This window comes from Canis lupus, chromosome 36 (assembly GCF_048164855.1).
Source record: "Canis lupus baileyi chromosome 36, mCanLup2.hap1, whole genome shotgun sequence".
NCBI lineage: Eukaryota > Metazoa > Chordata > Mammalia > Carnivora > Canidae > Canis > Canis lupus.
The window spans coordinates 30330601-30343760 of NC_132873.1; the positions used below are offsets into that span (position 1 = coordinate 30330601).

The following is a 13160-nucleotide window of genomic DNA, read 5'->3' on the forward strand; positions in this document are numbered from 1 at the left end:
GCCTCTCTCTCTCTCTCTTTCTCTCTTTTTTTGAGATTTTATTTATTTATTCATGAGAGACACAGGGAGAGGCAGAGACACAGGCAGGGGGAGAGGCAGGCTCCCTGCAGGGGAATCCCGATGCGGGACTCGATCCTGGAACTCTGGGACCACAACCGGAGCCAAAGGCAGATGCTCAACTGCTGAGCCACCCGGCTGCCCTTGCCTCTCTCTTTTTTTCCCCACTATGTTCATCTGTTTTGTTTCTTACATCCCACATATGGACGAAATCATATGGTATTTGTCTTATTTGTGACATAGTTCTTCAGTGGGTTTAAAAAAAAATACAAGAGCAGCCCGGGTGGCTCAGCAGTTTAGCTCCGCCTTTGGCCCGGAGCGTGATCCTGGAGACCCGGGATCGAGTCCCACATCGGGCTCCCTGCATGGAGCCTGCTTCTCCCTCTGCCTGTGTCTCTGCCTCTCTCTCTCTCTGTCTCTCATGAATAAATAAAATCTTTAAAAAATAATAAAAATTAAAAAATAAAAAATAAAATACAAGTTTTTAAAAGTATGTGCTCTTTCCCCTCATCATTCTTCTCTTTTTTTTTTTTTTTTCATCATTCTCTTGCGGCAAGGTTAAACTCCCAGCCCTTCTTCCCTATCATCTTCAAACTCAAATGATAACTTTTCTGAAAAACTCCCTAACCTTCCTCTAGGCAGCTGACAGCTTCTTTTTGCTGTCGTTATTTAGTCAACTGTGTTCTCCACTACTCCGTGAGTTCCTTTAATGCATCTGTGTTCTTCACTAGCTATGACAAATTTAATGGCATATATTGTAGCTGTGGACAGACAGTGGGAAGAAAAGGAGGCAGAAATCAGAAAAGCAAAATATAAATGTGTTTATGAAAAGAAAAGATACCTGTCGGTTTTTAAACATATGTTATACATGAAGGACCACACTACAATTAATCCATATATTAACTAATAAATTGCTTCAGCAGCGAAGATGTTCTATCAGAGCGAACTGAGAATTACTACTCAGCCAAGAATTATATATGTTTGAACAAAAACTTAATGACAGAAAACTTTGCTGTTTCTAAATTAAATGTGTACCCTTAATAAAAGTACCTAGTCATTTTGGCCAATAGGGAGGAGGCCCTAGTATACTATCATATTTTACAAAAGAACAGCTCACCTCTCTAACTTTAGCACATTCTACCAGAATTAAACTGCAGTCCTATAGTATGCTCCCTGTTATATTTTTACATGACCCTATGTTATGCCACTTATAAATGCAGCTATTTATATTCCTAATGTAAAGAGGTACAGTTACTTGAATATATTAAACTCCTCTTAAACCATTTAATGAGTAAAGTTCATTCTCCAGATGAAAAAAATCTTTCAATACATGCACAATCATACCTAGCAGGGATTTTAAAAGAACATGATGCTCTACTCTAATAACAGGGTAAGGAAAGGGAACTACCCTGATTAGTTTAAATATACCACTTTTGATATCTGAGAAATTCCTAAGGCAGAAGTACTAGGAGGTGTTAAAAGAACTTGTCCAGGAGGGTAAATCAATTTAGAAAGCTTATACTGATTAGGGTAAAAGAAACAGAAGTAGTGAAAGAAAAAAGATAGGATTAAAACAAATAATTTAGTAAGTTACTGATAAAAGCTGGGGACTTACTTTTACATTGTTGATTTTTAAAATGTCTTAAAATAGAAGTGAACAGAAGGGCAATTTAAAATGACATACTGTTAAGCACGTATATCATTTTAAATGGCTAAAGTAATCCATAAAACAAATACCTACACCCAGAAAAACCAGAACTGGAATCTCTAGTAAACTATTTTTAAACATTTTAAATATATATATTTTAAAGAGGTAACAGATTTTCCAATGCCTAAAAAAGATTTTGCTGTAAGCTGTCCCTACACATCTAGGGACAGTTAGGCTGTCTCCAGGTGTCATTATCCAATCAGATGACATGAGGAGTAACTGCTAAGCAAGGATTTTCATACCACTGCAGAAATTAATCTACAAGAACCCTAAATGTACAGGTATTTAATTAGGATGGTTGTACTGTAGTTTTATCTTACACAGAAAATATTTAAATGGAAGTTGAATGACAGCTGGTGGTGAAATGTGAGTCTGTGATTTAATCACTCAAAAACTATCAGCACTAGGGCAATATGAATGTAAAAAGGCTTCTGAAAGTGTTTACAGATTTCTATAACATGCCCATCTATAACAATTTGAAACAAGAGCTTGATTGTTGCTTTTCAAGCCAATCACCTATAATTAGAGGAGATAACAATGAATCATGAAAGGCATTTACTAGTTTTACAACATGACCTTCCAAGTATATTGTTTCTCAAGATAAAAGGAATATGCTTTTTTATAAAAAGGTTCATTTATTGGCTGCAGAAATTCTTTATGCATACCTAATCTCAATGAAAGTAGAAGACAGGTCAGAAAAAAAAAGAAATCAATCAGCAAATGGGCAAAGATCAGAGGGATCCATATTTAAATATTGCTCTCTCACAGTTCCCATGGAGATGAACATAGGAAAGCATGAGGAGTATGAGTGATACAGAGTAACAGGCCATCCAGATTAGATTGGATACTACTAAGATAAAAATAAATACATTCAAGTTTTATAAGGTGACTAGATTACTTCAAAGTACTCTACTGGATAGCCACTCAAATATCTCCTAATGGTTTCTTAATGTGAACTCCTAAAAATTGGGGTTATTAGAGCATTTCTAGAAAGGGACCATATTAAAAAAATATGCTTTCTCTTTCCTAATCTTCAATACATAAAATAATCACAGTCTATTATTTTTAATTGAAATATGTACAGTATTATTATATATCAAATTAAACACCTACTAAATGAGCTCATTTTTATTAACTGAATAAATGAGAAAAAAGTGTTTTCTGAGGTGTTCTTATTAACTCTTTCCTTTATGTGGGTATAAAAATATTATTTCTTAATAAGCATAAATAATTAGTAACTAATTTGAAGATTTACAAAATAATAAAGTGAATCTGGTTATCAGTATTAAGATACAAGAAAATATACTTCAATGAAAAAATGGTAATCATTAAAAATATAAATCCAATACTTTAATGTTAAAATTAGGAGACTACAGAAAAAATATAGTACTTTAATAAATTATAACAGAAACACAAAATTAAAAAATGAATTTATAATACTAATTGGAAGAGAAGGGAAAACAGCAACAAAAAAACACAAGTTCCTTTCAGATCAAATAATTCTTTTGAACATGACTCTAAGGTCATATCTTCAACATTCTCCCAATTTTAAACATTCCATTATGAGAAGTTAGCAGTATGAAAAACATGAAGGGAGATGCATGAAACTCCTTGAGTTTTTCTTTTTCCTTATAATAGTAAGAGATTTTCTTTTGCCTTATAATAGTGGCAGAACTTAAAAATATAAGATGTCAATTAAAATGTGGTAAAATTACAAGTGTATAAAACACTATAGAAATGTATTACAAACAACAATAATTGATATATTTATTTGCTTCAAATAATACAGAAAGAAGAAGTAGGTGAGGGTATTAGATGAAACAGTATCAGCAATGAGTTGACAACTGCTGAAACTGAGCAATGGCAGACAATTCTATTGCACATACATTTGAAGTTTTCCACAAATAAATATATTTTAATTATTTATTTAATCATAGTATCTTGATGGTATGGTTTATTAGCAATGATTACCAAGTCAATGTTTTAGGCATTTCAATAAAATATCATCCTTCACATATAAAGAAGACACTAGTGATCCAACAATAGTAAAATAATTGCTCTTACAGTTTTTACAGAAGGGTAACTAATCCATAGTTTTGTCCTAAGTCTTTTACACAGTTCCTCTTGAGAACACCTCTAAGTATTTAAGAGATTGGTGACTAACATAAAGATTGAATATTCACTTGAAAGTAAACTAGGCTTTATCAAGACCAAACCTGAAGCAGTGCATTTAAGCAGTAACAGTATTTTAAAAATAAACAAAACATGAAAGGCAAAGATACATAGCTACTCTCTTACCTTGACCAAGATGTGAAGGTTTCTGAGAAATTATGTGGCCACTACCATCTAAAACATACTGGGTGCTAAAATTATCAGAAGCAGTTCTTGTAGTAATTAAAACCTGGAATATAAAAAAATATATATATTATTTTAGGTATTGCAGTGGTTTCATCATCAAATTAGATTATAGTAATTATACATTTACTTAAGATTGAAAAAAGTTTTACTTGTTAAGCTCTTATGACCACTTCTGTAATATTCCCTTAGTTATACTAATAATAGGGCACCATATATATATATATATATATATATATATTTTTTTTTTTTTTATTTTACAGGGCAAAATATTTTTATTTTGAGCATTTAACTTTAGTTAAAATACTCATACACAAATCAGTATCTGAAATGACTATTTGTAATATATAACTTATATCTGTAAAACCAAGTATTTTATTTACATTAGAGAAACTTGCTTTTAAAAGACACCATATACTTGTTTTATAAAAATCCTTTTGTAAAAAGATAATTCCCTCCTTTTTCATATTCTGTATAAACCTGCACTTCAAGCTAAGTGAAATAAAAGTCAATCAGTGAAAGACAATTATCCTATGATCTCACTCATATGTGGAATTTAAAAAACAAAACAGAGGATCATGGGGGAAAAGAGGAAAAAATAAAACAAGACAAAATCAGAGAGAGAAACAAATCATAAGAGACTCTTAATCATAGGGAACGAATAGGGTCCCTGGAGTGGGGAGAGGGGAGGGGATGGAGTAACTGAGTGATGGATATTAAGGAGGGCACGTGATGTGATGCACACTGGGTATTATTTAAGACTGATGAGGGATCCCTGGGTGGCTCAGTGGTTTGGCACCTGCCTTTGGCCCAGGGTGCGATCCTGGAGTCCCAGAATCGAGTCCCACGTCAGGCTCCTGGCATGGAGCCTGCTTCTCCCTCTGCCTGTGTCTCTGCCTCTCTCTATCATGAATAAATAAATTTTAAAAAATCTTTAAAAAAAAAAAAACTGATGAATCACTGATCTCAACCTCTGAAGCCAATAATATATATGTTAATCAACTGAATTTAAATAAAATTTTAAAAACTGCACTTGTCTTTCAAGCTAATGATTGGAAAGAACAAAATATATAAATCGTACACATTTATTTATGAATAATTTTTCTTAAAACCAACTTATGAATGATTTAAATGTAAATTTTCATTAATTGGAAAAAACTTTAGCTTGAAGACATGTATGTATAAGAAAGGATTTCACTGACCATAAAAATATCTCCTAAGATGTTAGGCACAGAAATATAAATTTAAGAAGTCTACATTTAGGGTGCTTGGGTGGCTCAGTCCGTCAAGCATCTGCCTTCAGCTCAGGTTCTGATCTCAGGGTTCTGGATGGCGCCAGCTTCAGGCTCCCTGCTTGGCGACAAGTCCGCTTGTCCCTCTCCCTCAGCCCCTGCCCCTGTCTGTGCTCTCTCTCTCTCAAATAAATGAAATATTTAAAAAAAAATAAGAATGTCTACATTATTCCGAGCTACCCTTACCTACAGCTTTTTGTTTACTTATTTTGTGAGATTAGCAAGAGAGTAAAACAATAGTAAATGAATGATTCCACTATCAGAAAATACCACACTTGGGGAGTGGGATGTTCTAAGAAAGCACAGTGGATTCAGAAAAAGGTAGCCTCCTCACACATTTTGGGAGCACCGATGACACAAAATTGGGAGCAGTATTTCTTGGCCATTCTTGTACTCAGCAGAGCCGACTGCGTAATTTAGGAAGAAGCCACAAAGATCCAGCTCCATTGCTGAGACTCATCTAGATTCAGGTGGATCTACAGAAGATTCGATGGTTCTGCTACCTCATCTTAACTGTGATCTGATTTGCAATAGGCCATATGGCTAGAGAACATGAGGGTAACATACAGGAAATAGCAGTCACCCCAAAATGGCTTCTCTAGCTCACGGACTAGTATGATCTACTAGAGTCTCTCTGAGGGTAACGTCCATCAAACCCCTACCGGGGGCACTGCCTCAAGCTGCCATTTCTATAAAAACCTTTCTCCAAAAAAGCTGCACCTAAAACAAAGTTGTGAGCTTCCATATAATCTTAAAGAACTCTTCTGCTTCTTCTAAAAATATATTCCATGGTTCAAAAGTCATATCATTTTAAAAGTTTTCCTGATAACTAATCTTCATCTTCCCTGCTATATCCCAACTCTGTTCTGTCCGGTAATGATTTTTTTCTGGCCAAGCCTAAAACAAAAACTACAAAAAATTTATTTGCCTCTAATTTAATTATTCTATGATTATCTCTTTAAAAACAATCCTACGTTTATCCAACAGCTTCTCAAAAATGCCAAGGTCAACTGATTTCTATTTCTCCTCTCCAAAGGGCTAGCCACCTAGCCACCTAACCTAAAGTTGGTGTGATTGAGCAAAAGTAGCCCCGGAACTCTGAGTTCTAGTACTAACTATACCAGTGGCTTGTTAGATGGTCCTGAATAAACGATAACTCTATCATCTTTAAGGGGAGGGCAATGGTAAGATGAAAATGATGCCAATACTTTGTTAAGGTTACATGGCTTTTTGTTTTAACTACTCTCAAAGCATTTTATAGTTATCAGCTTCTTCATCCTTTAAACATGTTAAAAATGAACATCCTCCAACCTAGATGAACTGATATACTAAAACGGAAATAGGATCTTAGTGGTTATACTGCAGTATTTGTAAGAAAGCAAAAAATAGAATATATTATTTTCTAACATTAATTTTTTTAAAAATTAGAATGTGTAGGGTGCGATGAAAATCTATTTCAATAGGAAATGCTTTGCAATTCATTGTGAAAGACAGTGAAGGATAAGACAGAAGTATGTTTCACAAATTCATGAAATACAATGTGTTCCTCAGAGGAAGGAATCGTATTTCAAGAGTTCATTTCATCATATGACCCTGTGTCCTGGGCAGGAAACCTTTTTTTGGACCAGGCACAAGCTTAGAACGTGCTAGTTCAGCAGCAGCTAACATACTAGAGCCTGTAGTAACTCTACCATCAGATGCATCTCCAATATTACAGATTATTACTTGTGCTTCTTACTAGAGACATTAATGAATTGTGGCAGAATCAATCTAGTGGTCAAAAGAACTAAATAAATTTATTCTAAGAATTTTAAAAGGAGTTTATTTTAAAACGTAAAGTTTTTAGAAGTTCTCAGAGAACCTTACAGATTATGTATCAATTATTAAAAACTGACTTTTTGGTCCAGTTATTGAATTTCAAGGAATTTTAATACTAACACCAAGTTACATTACATACTAGCATTTGAACTTTAAATAAGTGTAATTTTTTCAATGTTTTAGATAAAACTAAATTTAAAACTTAGGATACATCCTGTTAATTCATGCAAAAATCTTGTCTTGACAAAAATTCATTTAGGGTAATTATACTAAAGTTTTTTACTTTTTGGCTGACTTATGGATGAATACTTTGCCAAAGAAATAGGAAACTGAAAACTAAGGTAAATGGTCTTCATGATTCAGCTGAAATATTAATTTTACCTGGATCACTGACGTGTCTTTTTCTTTCGGTGTGTGAATATGCCTGCCTACGCATCCTTGTACACTACTATAAGAGCTCTGACTTCAGAACCTTCTTCTGGATAATTCACCGTAAGACACTAACTCTTGGCTCTGGCTTTTCTCCTTTCTACAGAGTTCTATTACCTGTGAAGAGGCTGCACTTAGAAAGCAGGATACCCCACTGCTTCGAAAACTCCTTTGCCTATTCTAATTAAAGCTTTACCACCATGGCTTTAAAGAACACAGGAGGTACCCTACACTAAGGAACAGGAGGGAGAAACTATCAAAATGATGCTAGGGGCTTCCTCCTACCTTTTTACAGCTATGGCAGCCCACAAATAAGGAAGTCCCAACTTTCAATTTCAAAACAGAAGGACAAAGCTTCTCATTCCACCCCCTTTAAGCCATGGAGGTTTAATGGAATGTAAAACAAAAACAAACATGCTTATCATGTAATCTCATCACAAAATTATGTATAATGAACTTGATAGATCAGAATAATACCCAGCACATTGTAGCCACTTAAAAGGTGGATGAATGAATCAGTCAACATGAATGTTATGCAGAGAATGGCTCTGTTACTTTTTCAGAGGGAAAAACAAGAGAAAATAATAAACTTATACTATAGAATAAAGACCTTTTATGTGAAATAGAAGGAATTTACCTAGGAATGTCTATTATTAGAAAGGATTTCCCAAAAATGGTGAATAGTCTGCACAAACTTTGAAAAGTAAGGTGAAATACTGCCTGCCAACAAAGAAATGAACAAGTCTGATGATTTTTATCAACTTGATAGAAGTGCATACTACTTTTCACATTCAAGTCCAGAGTGAAAATAACTTTCATCTACAGGGAACATGATTGTATCAAAAATACTTTCATATGTATTATTTCATTCGACCTTCAAATCATTATCACCCTCAATGACTCAGAAAAGTTAACCTGCTTTTTATGCCTTTGGCCAAGTCTCTTTTTCAAACACTTGGGAATGAGAATTAGATTAGGGTTCTGATTCTTTTTTCAGAGTTTGTTCTGATTTTAAGAGAACAAAACTGTTTGGTATTTCTCCTAAAACTAAGGTATAATTTAGCCTCCATTTAAAATCCAGTTGAGGGGGATCCCTGGGTGGCGCAGCGGTTTGGCGCCTGCCTTTGGCCCAGGGTGCGATCCTGGAGACCCGGGATCGAATCCCACGTTGGGCTCCCGGTGCATGGAGCCTGCTTCTCCCTCTGCCTATGTCTCTGCCTCTCTCTCTCTCTCTCTCTCTCTCTCTCTCTGTGTGACTATCATAAATAAATAAAAATTTAAAAAAATAAAATGAAATAAAATAAAATCCAGTTGAGGGAATCCCTGGGTGGCTTAGAAGTTTGGCGCCTGCCGTCAGCCCAGGGTGTGATCCTGGAGTCCCAGGATTGAGTCCCACATCGGGTTCCCTGTGTGGAGCCTGCTTCTCCTTCTGCCTGCGTCTCTGCCTGCCTCTCTCTCTCATTCTCTCTGTGTGTATGTGTGTGTCTTTCAAAGATAAATAAATAAAATCTTAAAAAAAAAATAATCCAGTTGAAAAAATCTTATGACTTTCTTAAACATTTCTTTGGAAGGGAAAAAGATCATTTTTAATACAATGTATGTAAAAAGTCAACCTAAAAGAAATACCTTTTTTACATGTTTTATTATGTGGTAAGAATATATACAAAATCTTCACAAAAATTTTACAAACAGGTCAAAACAGAATTTTCACTATCTCTAGCTCATTCCAGTCAGTATCACTGCTCTATAAATAACAAATTTCAAGAGAAGTTACACTTGATGATGTGATTTTAAAGAAAATCATATCAATTCGTGTCTGATAACATCTATTATAAATTAGGAAAGCAGTAATTCCACTTTTAAATCCCAACAGGATACTCCGTGGGTATAAAAACATTTTACTCCTTTGTACTAGTTAATTCTAAGACTGGAAGTCATTTTAGGGGTGGCTGGGTGGCTCAGTTGGCTTACTGTCTGCCTTGGGCTCGGGTCACGATCTCAGGGACTTGGTATTAAGCCCCACAGTGGGCTCCCTGCTGAGTGGGGAGTTTGATTCTCCCTCTGCTCCTCCCCCTACTTGTTCTCTATCTCAAATAAACAAACAAACAAATAAATACATAAAATCTAAAAATAAAACAAAACTGGAAGTCATCTTAAAATTGACAAATTAGGAAAGATGCCCATTCTTCTAAAGTATATCAATAAAGAATATAGAGTTAGATGTGTTTTAAATTCCTCCAGCCAATTTTGCTAAGAGGCTACTTAATTTTTTTTATAATTAAAATTAATATCTTTAAAGTAATCTAATAAAAATAATTTCAACAATCAGAATTTTGGATGATAGCTGTTTAGCAATATGACAAAATTATATTCCAGTTACATATCATCAATCTACTGTTTCTGAGATGATTTACATCAATATGACTTTAAATTTATCTGCATCAGTTAGTCTTGGCAGATAAAATAACCAAACCACTAATTTTTATTATGTAGATGTAATCTCTGCCCAAAGATTTTCAAGATAAATTGGAGTCTTTAAAATAAACATGCAACTTTGTTGTTGTTGTTGTTTTTTAAGATTTTATCTATTTGAGAGACAGTGAGTGAGAGGGAGAGAGAAAGGGAGAAATAATTTGAAGCAGACTGCACTGAGCACAGACTCCAATGCAGGGCTTCATCCCACAGCTGTGAGAACATGACTTGAGCTGAAACTAACAGTCTGAGCCACCCCAAAAATGCAACTTCTATATATATGAAATTTGTTCTGAGTGAAAAATATTCCTCAAATTTAAAAATGAATTTTTCTCCCCAAAAAGTACTCATTAACAGTAATTCCTAAATAACAATTTTTTAAAATCTAACTGACCTTACAGTATTTCTGAAATACTATTCAGAATCCTCCCACCTAAGTTTCAACTTGACTACTCCTTGATACCATCTATTGAACTTACCACTGAGGCCTGAGTATATTCATTATTTTAATAAGAGGTATTTCTAAACTAATATATACCTCTCTAACCATACTGGTAAGAAGGCAGCATGACCTACTGTGAAAAGCTCATGATATTGGAATTGAGTTCTCGGTTTTGTCACATTAAATGACCCTATATAGATCACAATTTTTGTATTCCATTTACTACGCTGTGCACAGTTATTCTAAAGTAAACTACTTAGCACAGCACCCTGCATACAATTAAATAGTAGCGGACTGATTATTAGACTATGTTTCAAAGCTGGAGTACGAAGTCCTGGCATTTGGCATCACAAGACCCAAGTATCTTCATCAGTAATATGAGGAGACAACAATAGAAGACCTACATTTTACGGCGGCTGGCCCACAGCACAGATTGAGGGAAACCAGTGAGCAGGAAGTTCCCTGGGGACACTCCCAAGATCACTTGGGAGGAAAGAAAAGAAGTGGGGCTCTGCAGTCACAAACAAGAGCTCGGCTGACCTTTGGGGGGAGGGGGTCATCCTGGACTGCATGGCAGGGCAGAGTTGTTCTGGACTGGAACAGCACGCTTATAACCCCTCATCAGTCAGCCACTGGATGCAGCTGCTGTCCAGCTGAAGTGAGGGCAATCTCCAGACAGAGACTAAGCTTTGGGCAGTCAGTCACCAATACTTGGCAACTTGGGGAACAGGTACTCAGTCCCGACAGGGGAATCAGCAGTGAACCAGGGTCCACGACTACAGGATCCCTTCCAGTTCTAGACTTTTTGATACTGCTTTAGTTTTCAGAAAACAGTCAAACCCAAATCATAAAATCTGTGACAAAATAACACATACTTTAAGACTGCATTTAGATCAAGTTCAACAACAGGTGGAACTAATATATACTGACAGAAGTCAGAAAGCTGTTACCTATTGGGAGGCAGCATAGGAGAACTTTTGGGGGCTCACCACAGTATGTATCTTGACCTGGAGTACACATATGTAAAACATACACACGCATCTACGTGTGCTTTGGCCAAAGATTTACAAGAAAAGAGATTACATAAAATGCTGTTAATATTTCGTAAGATAAACACTTGACATTACAATGTGTAAACTGAACATAATTTTTAAAACATTTAGTTTTATATTATTCTGGTTGTTTGACAATTCCTTTATTCCTCTTGTAATTATGATAAATTATTTTAAGTATACTCATGGCATTTGAATCCCTCAAAAATGAAACAAAATATATCAAGAGGGCTTAAGTAATCAAAGAAAGAAACAAATAGAGAATACCACTAGACAGAGACTTGCAAAACTGCCATTTAAAATCAGAACTACAGCAAAGATTTGGATAAATCATATGGCTTATTACCATGAATTTTAAAAAAGTACTGTGCTGCCATCTAGTAGACAAAGCTGATAATAACCAATTTCAGTTCTGAAAGGTTATGAACATCTTATGGAAAATATAGAAATGCCTTTTGGTTTATTCTTATGTGGGGTGGTTTTTTTCCCCTGTAGATTCCACCTCTGAGTGAAAGGAGATACTGGCTTCCAATTATGAACTGAGTAAGTCATGGGGATAAAAGGCACAACATAAGGAATATAGTCAATGATACTATAATAGTGATATATATCAAGACATAAGCTACAGTTGGAGTGAACACAGCATAATGTATGAACTTGTCAAACTACTATGTTGTACATCTGACACTGCTGTGTCAACTACACTCAAATTAAAAAAAAAATTTTTGAAAACCCAGAAATGCTACATATTATTCAACAATACTCTTCCAAAATATATCCTAAAGACTACCAAGTTCGGACAACAGCTAAAAAAATCAAATAATTATGTTCTCAAATAAATTACATGATTTCCAAAATAGCTACCAAGAGTCCAATTTTTATTGGACTATGTGCTAGCACTGGGAGCTTCAGAAGTTCCCTGGCACAAATCTGAGCCCATTTAAAAAAACACACTTTCTATAAAACCCCAAGGCTGTAGTTTCCCAGATACAGTCTTTAGGGAGAAAGATGGGTGATGCCCAGTTAGCTGTACCCTCTACTTGTTTTTCCCCAAAATCTATATGAAGACTCACTGAACTCTAAATAAAGCAAGCGCTCAGACAGATAGTGAAGCACTGGGTATTCAAGATTTTGGATAGAGGTTTTAACCAGAATGCACTTAAGGAAGGACAAGGCCTTTTCTCCTTTAGCAGTGTCTGAACCTCTGGATTCTTTTTTTTTTTTTTTTTTTTTTAATGAGAAAGTGAGAGCTCATGCAAGTGTGTGCATGTGCACAGGCACGAGGGGGAAAGGAAAAGGGAGAGAAAATCTGAAGCAGACCCTCAGCTCAGCACAGAGCCCTATGCTGGGGCTCCATCTCAAGGCAGTAAGATCACGATGAGGCAAAATCAAGAGTCGGACTCTTAACCAACTGAGCCTCCCAGGAGACCCCTGAACATCTGGATCCTAACACACACGGGCCCCTAGTCTACATCTGTACTAGAAGTACAAACTTTCCCACTTTAAACTACATCTCCAACCCCCTATCCACAGTT

At 35.4% G+C, this 13160-nt stretch overlaps 1 protein-coding gene across 14 annotated transcripts in view; it reads right to left on the reverse strand.

The window, feature by feature from the left end:
- Positions 1-13160, reverse strand: part of PMS1 (PMS1 homolog 1, mismatch repair system component) — a 107118-nt gene that overhangs the window by 60322 nt on the left and 33636 nt on the right. For all 14 annotated transcript variants that reach the window (XR_012025025.1, XM_072813175.1, XM_072813184.1 and 11 more), the window contains one exon: positions 4064-4166. Coding sequence is in view for 13 of the 14 variants with exons in the window: in XM_072813175.1 (XP_072669276.1) it covers positions 4064-4166 (103 nt within the window). In the remaining variant the exon portion in view is untranslated. The remainder of the gene's footprint in view (positions 1-4063; positions 4167-13160) is intronic.